This window comes from Esox lucius, chromosome 15 (genome assembly GCF_011004845.1).
Source record: "Esox lucius isolate fEsoLuc1 chromosome 15, fEsoLuc1.pri, whole genome shotgun sequence".
Taxonomy (NCBI): domain Eukaryota; kingdom Metazoa; phylum Chordata; class Actinopteri; order Esociformes; family Esocidae; genus Esox; species Esox lucius.
The window spans coordinates 5,834,660-5,858,141 of record NC_047583.1 but is presented as its reverse complement, the minus strand read 5'-3'; the positions used below and the strand labels follow the sequence as shown (position 1 = coordinate 5,858,141).

Below are 23,482 nucleotides of genomic sequence, written 5' to 3'. Positions count from 1 at the left end.
GTGAATTGGTATGTGCTGGGTAGGGGCACTAATTTGTTTGAAGCTTTTCCCACACTAAATGGTTTCTCTCCTATGTTTAGGTTTATGCTGAGCTAGGTTACCATTTCGCATAAAGCTTTTCCCACCGTCACCACAAATCCAAGGCCTCTATCTTGTATGCAACAGTTGATGTCGGTTTATGGCTGCCTTGAAAATATTTTGCTACACTCAACACAGCTAAATGGTTTCTCTCTTGTGTGTTTGACTTTATGCTGGGCTAGGTAGTCTTTTCAAATAAAGCTTTTCTCACACTCAACACAGCTAAATGGTTTCTCTCCTGTGTGTATGAGTTTATGCTGGGCTAGGCCATCTTTTCAAAGAAAGCGTTTCTCACACTCAAAACAGCGAATTTGTTTCCCCCTTGTGTGTGACTTAATGCTGGGCTAGGTGGCATTTTCGAATAAAGCTTTTCTCACACTCAACAAAGCTAAGTGGTGTCTTTCCAGTGTGATTCAGTTTATGTAAGCTTAGGTGTGACTTTCTACCAAAGCTTTTTTCACAATTTTGTGTGAATAGCCATGTGCCGGGACAGATCACTTTTGCATCACTTGGCACAAAGTGTCCATTTTCAGGATTTCTCATTGTGACAGAGCTGGACATGGGCCTTCAGTTTCCTGGTGAAATTTACAAAAATAGCTTTTGCCGCAGTCATTGTAGCTAAACTGTTTCACCCCTGTGTGAATCCTCATGTGCTGGGACAGATATATTTTGCGTTTTAACGTCTTTCCACAAAGAGGGCAGGTGGAGGATTCCTCTGTGTGACTTTTTCAGACATGAGCCTTAAGTTGCCTGGGGGAGTTGTAAAACAAAACCACTAACAAAAGTCAGTTCATAACATCCATTTAATATGTGAAACCCACAGTATGAAGAATCAGTGCAGAGTACTCCCATCAGGATGTAGTCTTTACAAGCCAGAGAACATTTGTCAACCTGGCTATCCTGTAGTGTCGTGGTCAAAAGCTTTGCTTTCCTTCAAGTGTCATATTTTATTCCCACCTTCTGAGGAAAGACCTTTGTCCTTGTTCTTTATCTTTTTGTTTTCTATAGTATATGTGGACATTATTCATTTTCAGCAGTCTGTCCTGTGTAGCTCAGTTTATGCCTGGTTAGATGCTGCTAATTACTGATATTCCTCCTGTAATAACCTTTTTGTGTATGTTTATGAACTGTTAAGTTCCTTTGATACTGACGTTTTTCCTCATAGAGAATGTCAAGACAGTGTCAAAAGATTTGAGATCCCTGTGACTCTCCAGTGTGAGTCAGTTTATGAGTGGTTAGGAAGCTTTTCTCACTGAATCCTTTCCCACAGACATCACAGCTAATTGGTTTCTGTTCTGTGTGAGTCTGTTCATGCTTGATAAGGTGATCCTTTCGGCCAAAGCTTTTTCCACAGTCACCACACCTAATTGTTTTCTGTCCTGTGTGAGTCCGTTCATGCTTGGTAAGGTGATCCTTTCGACCAAAGCTTTTTCCACACTCACCACAGGTAAATGGTTTCTCTCCTGTGTGAGTCCGTTCGTGCTTGGTCAGGTGTTTCTTTTGACCAAAGCTTTTCCCACATTCACAGCGAAATCGTTTCTCTCCTGCATGCAACGGTTTATGTTTGTTCAGGCTTGATTTCAAAATGAAGTTTTTCCTACACTCAACACAGTTACATGTGTTCTCTCCTGTGTGCAACGTGTCATGTTGGTTTAGGTTTGACTTGAAGCCGACACCTTTTCCACACTGAACGGAGCTAAATATTTTCTCTCCAGTGTGAATCAGTTGATGATGGTCTAGGCTCGACCTGAAACAGAAGCTTTTCCTACATTCACCACAGCTAAAAGGTTTCCCTAAGATGTGTGTCGGTTTATGCCGAGAAAGGGTTTTCTCATCTTTGAAGCATTTTCCACCATCACCACTAGTACATGGTCTTTGTCTTATGTGTATCTGTTTATGTTGGTTTAGGTTTGACATCGAAGCAAATCTTCTCCCACACTCAGCACAGGAAAGTGATTTATTTTGAGTGCAACTAATTAAATGGCGGTTTAGGTGGTTCTTACGAAAATAGCTTTTGCCGCAGTCTTTGCAGCTAAATTGTTTCTCTCCTGTGTGAATCCTCATGTGCTGGGACAGATATATTTTGCGTTTTATGGTCTTCCCACAAATAGGGCAGTTGCAGGATTCCTCTGTGTGACTTTTTCGGACATGGGCCTTCAGTTGCCTGGGGGAGCTGTATTGTTTTTGGCAGAATATACATTCATTGTTTCCGTTCTTGGCCACTATCAAATTCCTATTCAGGTCTGCTTTCAGAGCAATTGTTTTACCACTGTCAGGGTAGGCATGTGTTTTTCTAGGTGTGGTGCTGGGATCCACTGGTGGGATGCTGTCAAGTCCTACTGGGTCACTGTTTAAGGCTGAGCTGTGCTGTTCTTCCTCCTCACAGGTCCTAAGTTCCTCCGGTTCCACTTTAATCTGTTTGGTCTGTGGGTCCTCATCCCCCAGACTGGGACTCCACTCCTGCTTACAGTGCTGATGCTCCAGGGGAACCTCCTCTTCAGAGACAGTGAGTGAGAACTGCAAGGCGTCTGGAGGGAAGAAGAGGAGGACCAAAGGTTATTTATACAACACACAATAAAATAGAGATCTTGAAGAACATACATACATTGATTTTGATGATCATGGTGATTTTAAAATGGTCGGTCAATTAAACACTGAAGTACTTAACTTCCAAGAACAGGAAGTATTTCCCCATAATGTTCCCAGAAATCTCACCTATCGCTGGTGTGACATCAGTTTAATATTAAAGCCCCAAGTTATCTGTAAATTTTTTAGTTGAGCTGAATTAAGTGTTGTCTTTATCCGACCAGGTGAGTTGACATGCCATTCTTTTAACTCTATACTAAAATGAATGACTTATCTAACAGAAGAATTGCCACATCTGCATCACAGTATAATGCATTTTGCTCCTTGACTTCCATCCATCGTGGCTACGCAGCGGCATCAATGTTCACTCGTGTTTTTGAATGGCGTCTTTCTGCCTATCTTTTAGCAGATTTGCTTTCTTTTGATCAAATACATATTTTCTCGCTGCTCGATCCATCCACAAAATGAGAGTAGTTACTTATTTTGTTCATCCTTACGTTTGATGTATCAAAAAAAGTTATCACTTTAAGATGCAAGTCATATTTTTCAGATGCATGCCCGAGATATCTGATATGGTAGGAATTCATCCACAATCCAGATTAATAGAACAGCAATGTGTTAATACAAAACACTTGTATACTTCAGTGTACAGTGTACTTCAGCTTTAAACTGATTTCATTGACATTAATCTGCAAAGAGTTGTTCTCAATAGTATTCATCCCCATTGACATTTGCACATTTAATTGTATTACAAAAAATGCAATCAATTATTTTTTGCTTTGTATTTGGAATTCAACGGTTTTCATTAGATTTTTTAACTTTGAAATTATCCACTGTTTTTTGCTGATCAGTGGCACAAACGCCTAATCAAATCCATTTTGCTTCCATGCTGTAACACAAAATGTCAGAATGTCCAAGGGGTGAACACTTTTGAGGGCCACTGTTTTCTACACCGTCTTTAGTCATGTTAGTGACGATAGCTTGATCGCATTTCCTTCTATTCACTTGGTTTACTGCGCCTCCAATGGAACACACCTCAGGCAATGCTATGGTCATTCATTTGTGGGAAATGTAAACATACATTGTTCAGATGACAATCACTGAAATCTTAACCAGTTCGACACATAGAAGTGTAGCTAGGTTTACGCAGATGAAAACGTACCTATCCTATATAGCTTTATCTCTGGTGTTTTCTGCTGAAGTCTCCGTAACTGATCATTCTCCTCCTGGTACTCGGCTACAGTTTTCTCAACTGCCTTCAAAATCTCCACAGCTGTAGAAACTGTTAGACACTTATTTAAAAACACACAAAATGACTGTAGTTTAGAGACTTTCAGTGGACTGAGAGTGGGGTAATTGGCTAATATGGCCTCCTGAACCGGATCCTCCTGATCAATGGGAGGAATACATCTGTAGTCTTCTGTATTAAAGATCCCTTGAAGATGCTCTTCCTCTTGACTGGTCCTGAGTTCCTCCTGTTCTTGCAGGGATTCTAGAGGACAGAAGAGCAGAGCCAGATGTTATCTATTTAACAGAGAATTAAATAGCACAGTAAATTCTAAACACTAAATCTGTATAATCATATAAATTGATTGTTCAGTAGTGTCGTTTTTTAATTGGGGATTGAAAAAGGCTTTCAGGAACTTTTTCCACCTTTAATGTGACCTTTAATGTGAACAATTCAATTGAAAAACAAACTGAAATCTTTGAGGAAAAAATAAAATAAAACTCACAATAACCTAGTTGTATAAGTGTGAACACCCTTAAACTAATACTTTGTTGAAGCACCTTTAGATTTTATTACAGCATTCAGTCTTTTTGGGTAGGAGTCTATGAGCATGGCACATCTTGATGTAGCAATATTTGTCCACTCTTCTTTGCAAAAGCACTCAAACTCTGTCAGATTGCGAGGACATCTCCTCTGCACAGCCCTCTTCAGATCACCCCACAGATGTTCAATTGGATTCAGGTCTGGGCTCTGGCTGGGCCATTCCAAAACATTAATCTTCTTCTGGTGAAGCCATGCTTTTGTGGATTTGAATGTGTGCTTTTGGGTCATTGTCGTGCTGAAACTTCCTCTTAATCTTCAGCTTTCTAACGGACGCCTGAAGGTTCTGTGCCACAATTTTGGTATTTGGAACTGTTCATAACTCCCTCCACCCTGACTAAGGCCCCAGTTCCCGCTGAAGAAAAACAGCCCCAAAGCATGATGCTTCCACCACCATGCTTCACTGTGGGTATGGTGTTCTTTGGGTGATGTGCAGTGTTGTTTTTGCGCCAAACATACCTTTTGGAATTATGGCAAGAAAGTTCAACCTTGGTTTCATCAGACCATAACACATTTTCCCATGTGTTTTTTGGGGATTTGATGTTTGTTTTTGCAAACTTCAGCTGGGCTTGGATGTTTTTCTTTGTAAGAAAAGGCTTGCATCTTGCCATCCTACTCCATAGCCCATTCATATGAAGAATACGGGAGATTGTTGTCGCATGTAGCACACAGCCAGTACTTGCCAGAAATTCCTGCAGTTCCTTTAATGTGGCTGTAGGCCACTTGGAGGCCTCCCTGACCAGTTTTCTTCTCGCCTTTTCATCAATTTTGGAGGGACGTCCAGTTCTTGGTAATGTCTCTGTTGTGCCATATTTCTCCACTTGATGATGACTGTCTTCACTGTGTTCCATGGTATATCTAATTCTTTGGAAATTATTTTGTACCCTTCTCCTGACTGATAACGTTCAACAATGAGATCCCTCTGATGCTTTGGAAGCTCTCTGCGGACCATGGCTTTTGTTCTGAGATGCAACTAGAACAGCTGAACTTTATTTGTGATTAATCAGAGTCACTTTAAATTATGGCAGGAGTATTTAAGATGGTGTGATCATTCATGCAACCAGATTATTGTAAGGTTTTCATTTTCCCCCCTCGAAGATTTCAGTTTGTTTTTCAATTGAATTGTTCACATTATAGGTCACATTCTCCTATCGGACACATTTCAGCAGACAACCTGGGCAAGAACAGATTGTAGTAATCAAGGAACACATTAAATCCCATGCATGGTAAGTAATGTCCATAGACATAAAACATGCCTTTGTTGACGGAAATCAAATTTGCCATGAACGGATACCTTCGAGTAGGTTAATGTAATCAATATATGGTTAAGGATGTCCACAATTAAATATAAAAAAGTATTTGATCCCCTGCTGATTTTGTACGTTTGCCCACTGACAAAGAAATGATCAGTCTATAATTTTTATGGTACGTTTATTTGAACAGTGAGAGACAGAATAACAATTAAAAAAATTCAGAAAAACGCATTTCAAAAATGTTATACATTGATTTGCATTTTAATGAGTGAAATAAGTATTCGACGCCTCTGCAAATGACTTAGTATTTGGTGGCAAAACCCTTGTTGGCAATCACAGAGGTCAGACGTTTCTTGTAGTTGGCCACCAGGTTTGCACACATCTCAGGAGGGATGTCCAGGATTAGTAGACATTCTATTGGATATAAGTGCATCCAGCCTATAGTTTCTGCTTGGCTATTTTCCTAAGCCCCCCAAAACATTGGCTCCACAATGCTTCTAGCCTACAGAGGATATCATGCCCTCTTCATTATGTCTGAGCCACCCGAAAACATTTAGCCATTGAGCATCAAATATTATTGTTGTCTATTTTCATTGTTATACTGTGTTCTTGTTAATTTGTAATTTTATATTGCATATAAAAAAAATGCGGGGACAGTAGAGTACATACCCTAAACTAATTGTTTTTTCACCATTTTTCAGTCATCTTTGCCTGTCTCGCGAAATCTTACTGAAAGAAATCTCTTCTGAATGTCTTCTGAAACGTTAACAAATGTTATGCAGATTTTATTACGTTTTATTCAAATATTTTGACATGCTTGGGTGTAAAAGAAAACTGTTTTTCCGATGTTACTCATCTCCTGGATGTCAGGACCGGTAAGGTCCTGTATGCAAGGTTGCCAGATCATTGAGAGTAAACCGTGAAATCCACGAAAACGCTATATCTTCTATACAACCCTCTGTAAATCGACCCGCCCAACCCTATTAAAAATAGCTAAATTCGACGAAACCTACCCGTCTGGCAACACTGCCAATATGAAAACGGTTTCCTCCTAGGGTCACATTCATTGCAAAATATCGCTGGTAGGCTATTTTGCGTAGAAGTGCAAAATTATGTTTTACCGTGCCATCAGAGAGGCAGTGCGATATTTTGGGAAGGATGACCGCCTTTGAGTTTTAAGTGCAGGAAAATCCCTGTACACCATAACACTTGAGACGGTTATCATACCATGAAAATCTCATACCGTTACACCCCCTAGTAGTACAAACCAGACATGTCTTTAAGTCACTGCATGCAAGTCAGAGTCAAGTTTAAGTATTTTAAGCACTATAGGCTACAGTTATAGTCTATTAGTCCAAAGCAAGTCCTTTCAACTTAAGGTGCACTTTTTGGGGATGACAATTATTTTATGTGCTATTTTAAATCAGCAGTTGATAATCTAGTACACTAATACTTAATTGTAATGTTTAATTGAAGTATGATCATATGTTGAAGCTGGGGCCGGCCTTTTCCATCTACTCTTCTATCTGGCATTAGCCAAATTGTCTGACAATTTTACACAGGTTAGCCATGAGCTAACAGCTCTTTGTATTATGTATGGTTATATGCGTTGGCTAGAAATTAGCTACTGTAACTAATTAGCTGGCAAAGATTAGAATCAGGCCCAATTCTAGCTAACTATCATTAGGCTTGTCACAGAATGTAAAAAAAATCTTTGTCGCCAAATGCTATTATGAATGGAACAGATACACTAACGTTACCTAGGTGACTTTCAAATGTAATCCCTTGAGCTACCAGTCCAGAACAAAGCATGAAGGCGGGTTTTAAACCTTGGTTTTAGCTATTCTATATTTACCGTCCAAGTTACAAGTCCAATGACGACAAGTCCAAGTAAATTCTTAAGTCCTTTGAACAGATCTCAAGTCCAGTCACAAGTCAATTTATTGGTGACTTAAGTGTTTTATTTTAAGTATATCGTTTACTATATAGTTTAATGACCCAGTAGATGAACTGATGCTGTGGCTGGCTGGTGATGCTGCGGAGGACAATGTACAGGTGCTGGTCATAAAATTCGAATATCATCAAAAAGTGGATTTATTTCAGTAATTACACACACTGATATTTCAAATGTTTATTTCTTTTAATTGTGATAACTGACAACTTATGAAAATCCCAAATTCAGTATCTCAGAAAATTTTAATATTACTTAAGACCAATACAAAAAAAGGATTTTGAGAAATGGTAGCTTTGGCACTGTGTGCAGGTGCCAAGTCCTGTTGAAAAATGAAATCTGCATCTCCATAAAGTTGGTCCGCAGCAGGAAGCATGAAGTGCTGTAAAACTTCCTGGTAGACGGCTTTGTTGACCTTGGACCTCAGAAAACACATTGGACCAACACCAGCAGATGACATGGCACCCCAAACTATCACTGACTGTGGAAACTTTACACTGCACTTCAAGCAACGTGGATTCTGTGCCTCTCCTCTCTTCCTCCAGACTCTGGGACCTTGTTTTCCAAAGGAAATGCAAAATGTACTTTCATCAGAGAACATAACTCTGCAGCAGTCCAGTCCTTTTTGACTTTAGCCCAGACGAGACGCTTCTGACGCTATGTCTTGTTCAAGAGTGGCTTGACACAAGGAATGAGACAGCTGAAACCCATGTCTTGCATACGTCTGTGCGTGGTGGTTCTTGAAGCACTGACTCCAGCTGCAGTCCACTCTTTGTGAATCTCCCCCACATTTCTGAATGGGTTTTGTTTCACAATCCTCTCCAGGGTGGGTTATCCCTATTGCTTGTACACTTTTTTCTACCTTTTCATTCCCTTTGCCTCTTTATTAATGTGCTTGGAAACAGAGCTCTGTGAACAGCCAACCTCTTAACAGCCAGCCTATGTGTCTTGCCCTCCTTGTGCAAGGTGTCAGTGGTCGTCTTTTGGACAGCTGTCAAGTCAGCAGTCTTCCCCATGACTGTGTTGCCTACAGAACTAGACTGAGTGACCATTTAAAGGCCTTTGCAGGTGTTTTGGGTTAATTAGCTGATTAGAGTGTGGCACCAGGTGTCTTCAATATTGAACCTTTTCACAATATTCAAATTTTCTGAGATACTGAATTTGGGGTTTTCATTAGTTGTCAGTTATAATCATCAAAATTAAAAGATATAAACACTTGAAATATATCAGTCTGTGTGGAATGAATGTATACATTATACAAGTTACACTTTTTGAATGGAATTACTGAAATAAATCCACTTTTTGATGATATTCAAATGTTATGACCAGCACCTTTATCTCATTGTCCGACTGGGGGAAAGTTAAAGCTTTGTCCAACCGTTCTCATCTGGAGCGCTCACATTCCGTTTCACTCCACACATCGTGAGCTCGCGAGATCAGGATGGTTGTACAAGGCCAGGAAAGCTAGTCTCAAAACTATCTTTGTGTAGAATTTAAATATGTACGTGCAAAATTAAGATCCACAAATATCTTTAATGTTTTTGTAAACCTTTGTTATTTTGTGGGATTTGAATGTGTATTTTTTGTGTTCACAGATAGCAAATTTACTTAAATTTACTGTTTTAGTTACAGTACTCTAAACGGAGCTAGATAGCGAAGTGAATTTGCTACGCTAACAATAGCATAGTAATTGGAAGACAGAAATAGGAGTAGCAAGGCTATTCCAACATCGCCATCCACTGATTATATGCAGTAATATCGTTATTTGATTAACATGTTATTTCACGTACGTTGTGTGCCATATTGATTCATCATATACTGTCGCAAGCAAGGTGAGCACGTGTCCTGCATCACGGATGCAGGAAAAATGATACCAACTTCCCTCTTATCGTTGGTCCTTTTATTGGAGCAAGTTGCTGATGCTGATGCAAAAATGGCACCATGACTACAGTAATGTTAACTGGCTTGAATTGTCGAACTCGTCCCAGGTAAGATGGCGGACTAAGGATATCAGACCTGCAAGTCCCATCCATGCTTTATATCTATGCAATGGGTTGACTACTATATTTTCTTCATTAATGAATAATGAATGGTCACTTCCCAGAAATCCATCCCCTGCCCTGGTTTACTACTTCACGTAAGGTAAAATAAACGTGAAAACAAGACCTTATTGTATGAATTTTTCCTTCATAAATAACTTAACCGTAAGTCTATTGCTTCGACCATTCCCAAGCTATCGAAATTAACGACGTTAAGGTACATACATACGAACCTTTTGCACATATTATGTTTATCTCCGGTGCGATTCCAAGTATTCTTCGTAGCCGATTATTCTCTTCCTGATACTCCAATACCGACTTCTCAACTACTCCAAAAATGTCAACAGCAGCTGTGGTTAAACGTTTACTTATAGACACACTAAATGATTGTTGCTTAGACATGTTTCAAAAGACAGATCACAACATCTGCACATAACCCATCAACATTCACTCACTCGCAGCAGACAGAATGATCTTAGCGCCTTGTCTGCAGTACTTCCGGGTCAACACGTTGCAGAATTAACGTTATTAATGACCCCGAAAATAATTGTTAACAATTACTTATTTGGCCATATTTAAGTTACATTTTAATTAAATTTAAAAATTCCAATGCAGCTACAATGTAATACTCTATATATGAAACGATATTGAACTGTCAGCTAAAGTGGGGTTGGTACTCTGTAGGGTCTCCAATAACAAAAAGATGTTGACATTTTAAACAGAACTATCATATTTCAAACATGGATGGAATGTATGTTACATTGCAATAAAGCTACACCAAAAAACGCCCGGTGAAGCTTGGTAAAGTTTGTACAGGGAGTCCCATTTTCCTTGGGGCCTTGAGCTTGACTAAACCGGACGAAACGATAATCATCATTATTCTACATGTTTCAAGAGCAGCTTCTTTCCATCACTGTAACAATACCAAAAAAAAACATCCAACATCCATACTCTTGTTACTTTGAGATTAGATTATTGAAATGTTCTACTCTCTGGCTACCTGGATAACACAGCAAAACCCAATTTTAGTAATATTAAATTAATCTATTTTGCCACTTTGCTTAGTGTATATTGTAAAAACGGTATTGTAGGAAATGTTCAGGAGACGCTATAGAATTATTATATGGCAACCCACATCTCCAACACCATCGTTAAGTTTGCTGACGACACCACCATCATAGGCCTGATCTCTGACAATGACGAGTCAGCCTATAGAGACGAGGTAAGGTCACTGACTTTGTGGTGTCAGCATAACAACCTCCAGCTCATTATCAGCAAAACGAAGGAGATGATTGTTGATCACAAGAAGCAGTGGCGGGGAGACCACGTCCCCATACACATCAATGGGTCTGCAGTAGAGAGAGTTCACAACATCTGGTTCCTTGGAGTCAACATCAGCGATGGGACTTGACCTGGTCTTATCACTCTAACGTTGTGGTGAAGGAGGCCAGGAAACGGCTCTTCTTCCTACGCCGATTAAAGAGATTTGGCATGGATTCCAGGACAATCTCCAACTTCTACAGATGCACTATCGAGAGTATCCTGTCCGGCTGTGTCACCGCCTGGTATGGCAGCTGCACCGCCCTCAACCGCAAAGCACGTCAGAGGGTGATTAAAACAGCAGAGAGCATCACAAGATCTGACCTGCCATCCCTGCAGGATCTCTACACAGAGAGGTGTAGGAGGAGGAGCAAACAAATCATTACAGATTCCAGCCACCCATGCCATGGACTGTTTACCAAGCTGCCGTCAGGCAGAAAGTACAGGAGTATTCCGTCCAAAACAATCTACGGGACAGTTTCCTCAGGCCGTAAGGCTGCTCAACTCATGAACCCCTCCTCCCTTCCATCCATAGTCCCATGCACACCTGTCACTTTATATCATGTTCATCTGCTAATAATATCATGCACACCTGTCACTTTTACATTGCACTACGCTTGTACAGTTGTATAATTAATATTATTGTTGTGTGTTTTTGTATAGTGTTATTATTGATTGTTCGTGTTATGTTCTTATTTATATATTATAATTACTGTTACTTTTATAAACTTTTAACTGCACTGTCTGGAGTAGGAAAACCAAGCATTTCATTGCCTTAATTTGTTATTGCAAATGACAAATAAACCCTTTGAACCTTTGAACCTTTGAAGAAACCCAGTCATGAAGCTGAAGTAATAACATTTAAAATCTTCTAAGAAATTAAAATTTTGACAAATCCTGAGCAGTGAGCTAGATTTTGCATAATTTAGTTCAACTGGTAATTACACTACATTTTGCAGAATAGCTTGGTACACTGGTAGTTGGAATATAATGACATGTTGGTGTTTTCAGTAGTTAAGTAATTTTGGTACTGTTCTGAATGTATGTAAATATTCCCTTTCTTTTCAATATCACATTCACACATTAAATATTAATTTTGTATTTTACAGATAAATTAACCTACATCTCTAAAGGTGATACAGCAGGCTAATGACCAGTTAATATAAGTCATTGACAACTACTGTACATTAGATCATTGGCTGAATTGTTAAGTAATCACCAAATAGTGATTATCACCTCCATTAACAAAAGGAATAATGGATCTAAATTGAAGGCGATTCAGTAATTTGGAGTAAAATGCCAGCAACAATTGCAAATACACAGTGCACCTTGAATTATTTTGCATATAATCAATCTATAGACTCTCCTTGACATTTCCTACAATACATCCACTGCGGCGTATAGAAGTTTTTTCTGTATGAGTCAATATATATTTCATATCCATTGAGTTACATTGTGGCCAATGGGATAATAATAATAATACATTTATTTTGTATAGCGCCTTTAAAAGTAGCTTTCTCAAAGCGCTTTACAGACAAGCATAGCAGAAACAGTACAATTTAAATACAAGGATAAACACAGAGGAATTTAAATCAAGTAAAAGCAATCCTGAAATAAAATGTTTTAAGAAGAGATTTAAAAGTCGCTAGTGTATTTGCTTCTCTGATGTCAGCCGGGAGGGAATTCCAAAGCTTAGGAGCATAGACAGAGAAAGCGCGATCACCCCTAGTATGAAGCCGTGTCTTAGGAACGACTAAGAGACCGCTTCGTGAGGAACGCAGGTTCCGACAAGGTGTGTAAGGCATTAATAAATCAGTCAAGTCAATAAGTGCAAGGGATGGGTGGAGTAAAATGCCAGCAACAATTAGCAAATACAGTGCCCCTTGATTTTTGGTATATTTCCTACAATATATTCCCTGCAGTGTATAGAACAGTTTTTTCTGTATGAGTCAATATGTATTTCATATCTATTGAGTTACATTGTGGAAAAAGAGGGTGTGGAAAATATTGTGTTGCTAGATGTAGCACACCATTCCCAATGATTAGACAGGTTTGTCTTACTCTACACACTCTCCTGAACATTTCCTACATTGCTTTCTCTGTGGAATATTCAATAGTTTATGAGCTATGAGGCAATATCTATTCCACTTTCAGTCATTGGCATTGTCTGAATTTTGCCCTTGGAATGTGTTTTAATACCCACTTTTTATTGAATTTACTCTTAAATATGATCATATTTGAATTGTTGTTAATGTTTTGAGAGGTACGTTTTCTTAAACAATGAATAAACTAAATTTATGTCAGTTTTGAAGTAATACGTTGGTCTCTTTTATTTTGACAATTTCCTAATTTTCGTGACCCGGAAGTGTTTCTTTAATGTTGCTCACAAGACGCTGATATGGAAAATGCATTGATTACCACACGGAAGTAGGGCGACTTGTTTTGATTTTATACGTTCTCCCGAAAATAAAGACCCACTTAACTGAATAGTCTAACCCTCATTCAACGAACCATGTCTAAAATACAATTGTTGGGTGTTTATTTGAATGAACGGTTAACCGCGGCTGTTGTTGAGATTTTAGGGGCAGTTGAGAAAACAGTATCTGAATATCAGGAGGAGAACAATCGGCTACGAAGATTGCTGCAAATCACTCCGGAAATAAAACGAGGAAGAACAGGTATGTCAATAGCTCTTGATCACAAAATAAACAAACCATACACTTTTTAGTTAATCTCAGTTGGTTCGAGGTTAGATAATCCTCCAAATGATATTATCAAATAAACAAGTAGCTAACTATGTCATACCCATGTTTGTATGGCTACTTCATTTCATAGAACAATAACCCTCATACATTAATTCGCACAGCTAAGTTGTCAGTCTCTAGAAAATATTGAACCGCCACGGCGTATGGGTATTCTGGAGCTTATAGCTATGCCAGACTCCCACACAGCGTTGTTAAATGTTTATCGATTAATTAAATGCAACTGTTAATAGTAGGTATTAGAAATGTTAATGATTGTAGTAGATAAGCCTGCTATCACCCAATCTGAATCCGGAACATCCTGTTGTATTGTATTAGTATACAGTGGATTGCATGGAGTGTTCACCCCCCTTTGACCTTCTCAAATGTTGATGCGTCACAGTTGGCTTTACGTCATTTGGTGTAACCTCCGACGTTAGTCAGGTGTACCCTTCTGCACTGTCCAAACCAGTCAAATCCAAAGTGCTGGAATAAAAATGTAAACGTGTCTCTGTCCAAATAGCTTTCCAGCATCAGAAGGTACAGTGCATATAGAAAGTGAGGTGGGGTTTTTGGAGTAAGAACTTCTGTCTTGCCACCCAAACATATAGGCCAAATATGTGGAGTGCAGGGGGATGTATGTGATTTGATTGAAACAGTCCAGCTTTACAATAGGCACTGTATATTTGGGTTGGTAGGTAGTTCTGATTCAGAGGTTATTATTTGGAGTGCAAGGTCTAACCCCATAAATAAATTAAAAGAACAATACATATATATGTGGAAGCTAGGTTAATTGCAGCAACACCTAATCCAGCTACCCCCAATCCAGTGGGTCAAAGTTAGTTTCATAATAGTCATTCAGTGCATTTATTTTTATTTTCTTGTCAATGTTTTGGAGCTATAGCAATAGTTATGAATCCATCAATCCAAGACTTGAGAAATTGACATGGATACACAGATCACCTTCTGGTTTTCCCGCCTGCTGGTTTTCCCGTCTGTAGGTTTTCTCGCCTGTTGGTGGGAGTATTATGTTATGGGAATGCTTCTCAGCAGCATTGACTGGGAGAACAGTCAGTATTGATGGAAGGATGAACACAGAAAAAATAATGCTGGAGTGGCTTTGGAACAACCCTGAATGTCCTTTAGTAGTCCAGCCAAAGCCTGTACTTGTACCCTATTTAACATATGTGGGGAGACCTGAAAAACGCAGGTCATCAATGGTCTCCATCTAATCTAACAGAGTTTAAGTGGATCTACAAAGAAAAATGGGAGAAAATGCCCCTAATCTGAGTGTGCAAAGCTGGCATGGGTATACCCAAGAGGAATCAAAGCTGTATTCCCTGCCAAAGGCACTTGTGCAAAATGTTGAATAAATGGACTGAATACTTATATGTATGAGATATTTCAGTTTTTTTTATTTTTAATAAACTGTCACAAATTTCACAAAGTTAGTTTTCATTTTGCCGTTGTGGGGTGTTCTATGTAGACTGATATAAAAACATGTTTTAATCAATTCAAAGTTATAATTCTGTAATACAACATGTGGAGAAAGTAAAAGGGTCAGAATACTTTCTTGAAGAACAGCTGCCAATCTGAAAAAGCAGATTTAAAATACCCTTCTAATCTTATGCCCTGAGACTGTATGTGTATGCCCTGCAGAGGACTAACCTCTGGTCCCCCTCTCCTTCTCTCCAGACTCCCTGCAGTCCTCTTTGTCTGTCTTTGAAGAGGAGATTCCACCTGATCAGGAGCAGTGGAGTCCCAGTCTGGGGGAGGAGGACCTAGGGCCCAGACAAATTAAAGAGGAACAGACGGAACTCAGGACCAGTCAGGAGGAACAGCAGCTTCAAGAGCTCTTTAATACTAAAGACTCCATGTTTACTCCCCCCTGTGTGAAGAGTGAATGTGATCAGGATGATCCACTTTGGTCCCTGACTCAAAACATGACTGTGGAGAACAGAGAGAGTGACTCCAGATCAGTGGATCTCACTCCTTTTGGCACTCTGACCTACCTTAAGGGCCTTGACATTCCCTGCACCCCTCCACATAATTTAAACAATGCCTTTAGCTGTAACTCGTCCATAAACAAGGAACCAGTACATCTTGATAGCAGCCCAACATTGGATCCAAGCCCAACAACGGGAGAACATTGTTATAAACCTACCACCTGTAATCTGTCCAATGAAATTATTTTTTACACAGGAGAGAAACCATTTAGCTGTGCTGACTGTGGGAAAAGCTTCCGTCTCAAGCAGCACCTAACCATACATAAACTGACTCACACAAGAGAGAAACCATTTAATTGTTGTGACTGTGGGAAAAGGTTCAGTATCAAAAGGAACCTAGCTGTGCATAAATTGACTCACACAAGAGAGAAACCCTTTATCTGTGGTGACTGTGGGAAAGGCTTCAATCAGAAGGGTCACCTAAACACTCATAAACTTACTCACACAAGGGAAAAACCATTTAGCTGTGGTGACTGTGGGAAACGCTTTAATCGGAAGGGTAACCTAACTACTCATAAACTGACTCACACAGGAGAGAAACCGTTTAGCTGTGATGACTGTGGAAAAAGCTTCCGTGTCAAAAGGAACCTAACTGTGCATAGATTGACGCACACAGGGGAGAAAGCATATAGCTGTGGTGACTGTGGGAAAAGCTTCAGTCTCAAGCAGACTCTAACCAGGCATAAATTGACCCACACAGGGGAGAAATATGGCTGCTCGCTCTGTGGTATAAGATTTACTCGTGAGACTCATCTATTGAAACATGTGAATAAGGTCCACAACGAAAGAAAGCTTTTTGAAAACTAAAGTCAGAACTCTAAGAGAAAGATATCTACTTCAAAGATGTAAATACAAAGGCAGAATAAGAACAACCTAAGTGGTTAGGGTAACTAAGTGGTTAGATTTAAGCACCAAGACTGCAAGATGAAAAGTCAATTGTTTTGTCCAACCACAAGCTATTTAATCCAAATGGCTCCCAGGTCAGTGCTTTAAATGACAGTTTGTTCTGAGTCATATTTGCCTGATAAAAAAGAAAAGGAAAGCTAAGTTTGTTAACATTCATAATTATGGATCAGTTCAATTTATGAACATGTTTTAAATTTAATGCTGTAAGATGATCATATAAATAAAGATGCATTGGAATGTGGAGGAAATTCTTAAATGGCTTTTTAGAAATATTTAACAGGATGACCATTTCTCTTGGCCTATAGATTTCTTGACCAACTTTCTGACAGTCTAGTTGCAGGGACTGCAAATGACAGATGATAGTGGGTGCCTCAGTCCTTTGACAAATAATAAGACTTTCCTGTTACTAAATAGCCGCGGGCCATCTTGCTATACATCTATGGAGTCAGATGACAAACACTAATATAGAAACCACTTCTCTACAGTAAATGGCGATTGCTGATGTGATGAATCTTCTGAAGATGTCCCAGTATCAGAATGAGCACATGGAAATAGGCAACCACTCTCTTTAAAGGTGTACATCAGGTCACATGATCACCCCACTGAAATTGCCAAGATCCTCCAAATCTCACAATGTGTATCAGTGACCTAACTCTGAGATACAGTACTGTGAAAAAAGCTAAATGTGTTGTATATGTAAAGCTGCCTGCATCTGATGAACAGTACTTCCAGGTCTTTGAGGGACAGAAGGAAATCCAGTGAAGCACTTGTTGAGCATATGAAAGTCTTTTGAAACCAAAATACACACTGTGACCATGAGAAGTCTTACAAGACATGGTCATCTTTGACTGATTGACTTCTGAAGATGGACCATTAACATTATTAGAATGTTTTGTCACTTTTCACTGAATTAATGTTCCTTTGTGTTTAATTTTAATGTTTATATGTATTTTTTTTCAGTTTTAATTTTAATGTTTATATGTATTTTTTTTCAATTTTCTCAGGTGGTCTATGCATTTTGCACAGTACTCTAAATGTATGTATTCAGTAAAATGTTGTGTTTTCTAATACCATTACACCAAGAAACATTAAGGCGTTGTGTGAATGTACAGTACTCTTTTTTTTCTCTCCATTAGTGGTCCGTGTCACCGCCTAGGGGCGCTATGTAGTGTTGTAGGACTCGCTATCCGCACGTAAACATAGAAGTCAGTGCGGAAATGAGTTTGCGAGTGGATATCTTCAGTTTGGGGAAAGAAACAAAAGTTTGGAAATATTGTCATTCCTCATTGACGAAGCCGTTCTATTGTAACTAACACCAAACTATCACAAATCTGAAATATGTCTGAACTACAGTCGTTTCGTGACAGCAGAACTCATTTAAAAGCACACGATTTTCGTGACAGCAGAACTCATTTAAAAGCACACGATTTTCGTGTTAAGAACTCATTTAAAAGCACACGATTTTCGTGGCAGCAGAAAAAACAATGGTGGTCATAACACCGGAGTTAAAACGATGTAGAATCGATAGGTGTATATGCGGAGGATTCCTTTCCCAAGTAAAACGATATCTAGCGTATCAAGGTCAACTTCCACTGTGTTATAAAAAGGACATAAATATCACAGCTTTTTTTTATAATATAGCATATTTGTATGTAATAGTTATTTTTACTCCAAAATAACTAACAGTTGGACATTATTACATGTAACAGTTAGACACGATTAGAAAACTGTTAAAACCACTTAAAATGTTCAGTTCAGAGGATACTGATGTTTGTCATGTTTCCCGTATTGTAGGCACAAGGTTTACTGGCAATGGGAGTTTTGTTTGTTGTTGTTGCAGGGAACTTCTGAAGAGAAGACATAATTTATAGTGATTCTGGAGCCATTAGCCTTTAGCCTTTGTCTTTCCTCAAGGATGGAAAGACAAGTTTTCTTTCACTACAGCTAGATTGGTTTTCTGTGCTACTTCTGACTTGGTAAAACAGTGGGCCTCCTGGCTACTGTCCAAACAGGTCCTCTGTATTAGGCAGTGGGCGGACATGGTTGAGTGTATTATTGTAGACCTTTTAGGTCCATATTATCAGCCTTGTAACACCCCTGTCGGTGTTGCCCACTAAGTCTTCTCTGGTAAGGAAATGATGCATGACCTTTCTATGTTCTCTGTCCGGTCCAGTTGTGTACTGGACCAGTGGATGCTGTGGGCTGCCACAAGCCACACTGAGCCCTACAAGGGGCAAGGTGGACATAGGTCATCACAGATCTCTGTAAAAGAGTAATGTAACATTAATAAAATAAGTCATGTTAATTTTTTTATGTAGTAAAGAAATGACAATGTAGATGACCAAGTCAATTACAATTGGACACAACCTCCATGCCAACAAGTTATTTCCACAAAGCACTGTGCAAGCAGCTCTTAAATATTATTGTCCAAGTTCTCCATTCAACTGAGACAGAACTTTTTAAGACCCTGATGCCTTCCAAAAGTAGAAACGTATTGCAGAGTAGAAGTACTGATGGGCCCTCTGCTGAATCACAGACACAAGCTTTAGTAATGCAGCTGGAGGCCTGAGCCAACTACACCATACAGCTGGAGGTCTCAGCCAACTACACCATACAGCTGGAGGTCTCAGCCAACTACACCATACAGCTGGAGGTCTCAGCCAACTACACCATACAGCTGGAGGTCTCAGCCAACTACACCATACAGCTGGAGGTCTCAGCCAACTACACCATACAGCTGGAGGTCTCAGCCAACTACACCATACAGCTGGAGGTCTCAGCCAACTACACCATACAGCTGGTGGTCTCAGCCAACTACACCATACAGCTGGAGGTCTCAGCCAACTACGCCATACAGCTGGAGGTCTCAGCCAACTACACCATACAGCTGGAGGTCTCAGCCAACTACGCCATACAGCTGGAGGTCTCAGCCAACTACACCATACAGCTGGAGGTCTCAGCCAACTACACCATACAGCTGGAGGTCTCAGCCAACTACACCATACAGCTGGAGGTCTCAGCCAACTACACCATACAGCTGGAGGTCTCAGCCAACTACACCATACAGCTGGAGGTCTCAGCCCACTACACCATACAGCTGGAGGTCTCAGCCAACTACACCATACAGCTGGAGGTCTCAGCCAACTACACCATACAGCTGGAGGTCTCAGCCAACTACACCATACAGCTGGTGGTCTCAGCCAACTACACCATACAGCTGGAGGTCTCAGCCAACTACACCATACAGCTGGAGGTTTTAGCCAACTACACCATACAGCTGGTGGTCTCAGCCAACTACACCATACAGCTGGAGGTCTCAGCCAACTACACCATACAGCTGGAGGTCTCAGCCAACTACACCATACAGCTGGAGGTCTCAGCCAACTACACCATACAGCTGGAGGTCTCAGCCAACTGGTGGTCTGAGCCCACTAAGCAACTTCTGTAATTGTATTTGAATCTGTAATTCAAATACAAGCTCAGTTAAATTGTTTATTGTGAGCAGCAACAATGTGAGCAGGGGTGGAGCCCCAGTCCGGAGGAGGACCCAGAGACCAAACATATTAAAGAGGAACAGGAGGAGCTCAGGACCAGTCAGGAGGAAGAGTATCTTCAAAGGATCTTTCATACCAAAGACTCCATATTTTCTCCTCCCTGTGTGAAAAGTGAATGTGATCAGGAAGCTCTCCCCCAAACCCAGACTGTGGAGAACAGAGAGAGTGACTCCAGACCAGTGGACCTAGAACCTTGTGACACTGTAACCCACCTAAAAGGCCTTGACATTGCCTATGATCCTCTAGATAACAAATACATTGTGTCCAGCCACAGCTCAGCCTTAAACAGTGACCCAGTAGGACTTGATGCCCGCCCACCCTTGGATCCCAACCCATCATTTGAGAAACACCATTCTAAGCTAAAAACTACATCCAGAGAAATCCATAATTGTCCTGACTGTGGTAAAACATTTGCCCTGAAATCAGACCTGCAGAGGCGTATCAATCGCGCCAAGAATCCCAGTGAATGTACCTTCTGCTTGTTTACTTAAGGCCCATGTCCAACACTGTCCTGCAGAGACATCCTGCACCTGCCCTATTTGTGGAGACACATTCAAATACAAATGAATTCTGACCACGCACATGATGATTCACACGGGAGAGAAATGTTTTATCTGTGGGGACTGTGGGAAAAGCTACTGTAAGAAAGAGAATCTAATCAGGCATAAATGGACTCACACAGGAGAGAAGCTGTTTAGCTGTGGTGACTGTGGGAAAAGCTTTAATCGCAAAGAGTACTTAACCACACACCAACGGACTCACACAGGAGAGAAACGATTTAGCAGTGGTTACTGTGGCAAAAGCTTTAGTGTCAAGCAGACATTGACCAGTCATTTAAAGACTCACCCAGGAATGAAACCTTTTAGTTGCACTGACTGCGGGAAAAGCTTTTACCTGAGTAGACACATACTGACTCACAGAGGAGAGAAACCATATTTCTGTGGTGACTGTGGAAAAAAGCTTTTGTCTCAAGTGTCAAATAACCTTGCATAAATTGACTCACACATGGAAGAAGCGATTTAGCTGTAGTGACTGTGGAAAACGATTCAGTCAGAAGGGAAACTTAACTTCCCATAAACTGACTCACACAGGAGAGAAACAAAATGTCTTTTCAGTCTGTGGTAAAAGGTTTACCCGTCAGACTACCCTTCTGAAGCATGTGAAAAACATCCACAAAGAGGCGTCAGAAAGCCTTGTGGTTCAAGTGATGGGCCAGCACCCATGAAGTTGCTGGTTCCAATCTCTAGGCATTATTGTAAAAATATGCATAGCGCCCTTTAGCAAGGGATTTGACTCTAATTGCTCCTGGAGATCTCTCTGGATCAGAGTATCTCCTTATTGACAAACATCAATGACAATGTAAAGAGAACAAGTCCAAAACAAAGTTAACCTCCTAAGACCTGAGCTTTGATAATGCATGCATTTTTGCCGGACCACGTAAGTGGAGCTGGCTAAGAAGAGTGAATGTCTCTTACTGAGTGAGTGACTGACCGACCAACTGACCGACCAACCCTTGTGAAAAAGCTAGTGGTTAGAGAAGCGGACTTGTGAACTATAGGTCCCGAGTTCGTATCTCCTCGCAGGCGAAGGGAAGTACGTGTTGTGAATTATTCTGTATTAACTAAAACTTTGCTGGCTAAAATCGAAACCTGAAACTGTATACAGTTATATTGTGACTGTTTCTGGCATGGAATAGTTTATCTTCAGTCTTGCTAGAAATTGCTCAATTCTTATGATTATTCCTAGGAAGTTAGTTGATACTAGTAAGCCTATCACTGGCCAATAAGCTGTTTAAATGGCCAGTGGCAAAAGCAATACAGTTAATAGTTGGTAATGGGCTTACTAGTATCTACTAACTTCCTAGGAATGATCATAAGAATTGAGCAATTGCTATTCATAAATGTAATAAGAAACGTTAGTCAGTTTAGCACAATCCTAGCGACTGCTGGAACATGTAATGCGCTGGCGTAGTGGTTAAAGACAGTGCCTCTCATGTGGAAGACTTAAGTTTGAATCTATTGAGAGCAACAACTTTTATTAATTATTTCTGGTAGATTCCATGAAAAAGTTAGTAATCATCACCTTTATTGATAATTACTGTATAAATGTCCTTCACGAATGAGAGGAAAAAGCATGTTGTTTTGCCATGAAATGAAATAGCTTTGGCAGACTTGCTAGCAATTGCTCAATTCTTATGAATTCCAGTACGTTATTAGATACTGGCTAATACGCTGTTACAACGGTCAGTGGCAAACAGCATACATAGATGCTATTTCTGGTGGAGGTAAACTTAGTAAGAAACATTAGTCCGTTTAACTGTATCAGTGTCATTCACAAATGGCCAATTAACTATTAAAACGACCAGTGGCAAAAGAGGATTTGTTCAGGATATACAGAAGCCAGGTGTCAGTATAGACAGGAGGCTATACTGACAGCCAGGAAATGTACCGCTCCGTGATGTAGTGGTTAAAGACATATTTTTTCATGACGCCGACCTGGGGTTCGAATCTCGAGAGCGCAACTATTTCTATTGCGGGCCGGCTTAACTAGGCTTGCCGAGTTTCTTGTTAATTTCTTTTAGCTTTTTGGGATTAGTAGGACCTGATAAGTATAATATCTAAGCATGGCGCAGACAACTGTCCTCTAATAATGACAGTAGGTTTAAGTTAGGCAGAATGAGGTACATGGTGCAGGAAGCCTAAAACATGTCCTCCCATGCAGACACAGGGTCTCAGGGGGTTAAGTTAGGATCAATGCATGAATGGGGGAATCTGCAGTCGAGACAACAAAATGGTTGCCAATGTTTCGGTAAAATACATATATGCTTAGGAGAACATTTAATGTGATACGTTAATATATTATAGTATGGATGCATTATTGGTCCCTATTTATTTAAATTACCTGTTCATTCAAAAGCCTGCCAAACGTACTATGCTGCAATTGACGATTTGGCAAGAGGTGACAACTTTTTACACACACACACACACACACACACACACACACACACACACACACACACACACACACACAGGTGATAACAAACACTCATGAATCAGGAGGTTTCTGAAGTGATATGAGTGGTGGGAATACAGCTCTCTTCTGGAAGGTGTTGGAATCTGTAAAATGTAATTGAATTCCTTAAGGGCCCCAACCTGCAGTTTACACCATTCATGGCCAGGCTTAAATGTTGGGAAGCCTGATAAGTTCTCAGCTGCAGTCC

General features: G+C 40.1%; 2 protein-coding genes across 2 annotated transcripts; one reads left to right on the top strand and one right to left on the bottom strand.

Annotated features, from left to right (window-relative positions):
• Nucleotides 1-863: 863 nt before the first annotated feature.
• On the bottom strand, nucleotides 864-10,221 carry LOC105025549 (oocyte zinc finger protein XlCOF6). Its single transcript, XM_010896303.4, has 3 exons — nucleotides 9,969-10,221; nucleotides 3,827-4,156; nucleotides 864-2,606 (listed from the first exon to the last, which is right to left on the bottom strand). The coding sequence occupies exons 1-3, from the start codon at nucleotides 10,135-10,137 to the stop codon at nucleotides 1,261-1,263; spliced, it is 1,845 nt and encodes a 614-aa protein (XP_010894605.1). The 5' UTR covers nucleotides 10,138-10,221; the 3' UTR covers nucleotides 864-1,260.
• Nucleotides 10,222-13,452: 3,231 nt separating this feature from the next.
• On the top strand, nucleotides 13,453-17,666 carry LOC105025550 (gastrula zinc finger protein XlCGF46.1-like). The gene is made up of 2 exons (XM_010896304.3): nucleotides 13,453-13,733; nucleotides 15,492-17,666. The coding sequence occupies exons 1-2, from the start codon at nucleotides 13,568-13,570 to the stop codon at nucleotides 16,607-16,609; spliced, it is 1,284 nt and encodes a 427-aa protein (XP_010894606.1). The 5' UTR covers nucleotides 13,453-13,567; the 3' UTR covers nucleotides 16,610-17,666.
• The last annotated feature ends 5,816 nt before the right edge of the window (nucleotides 17,667-23,482 follow it).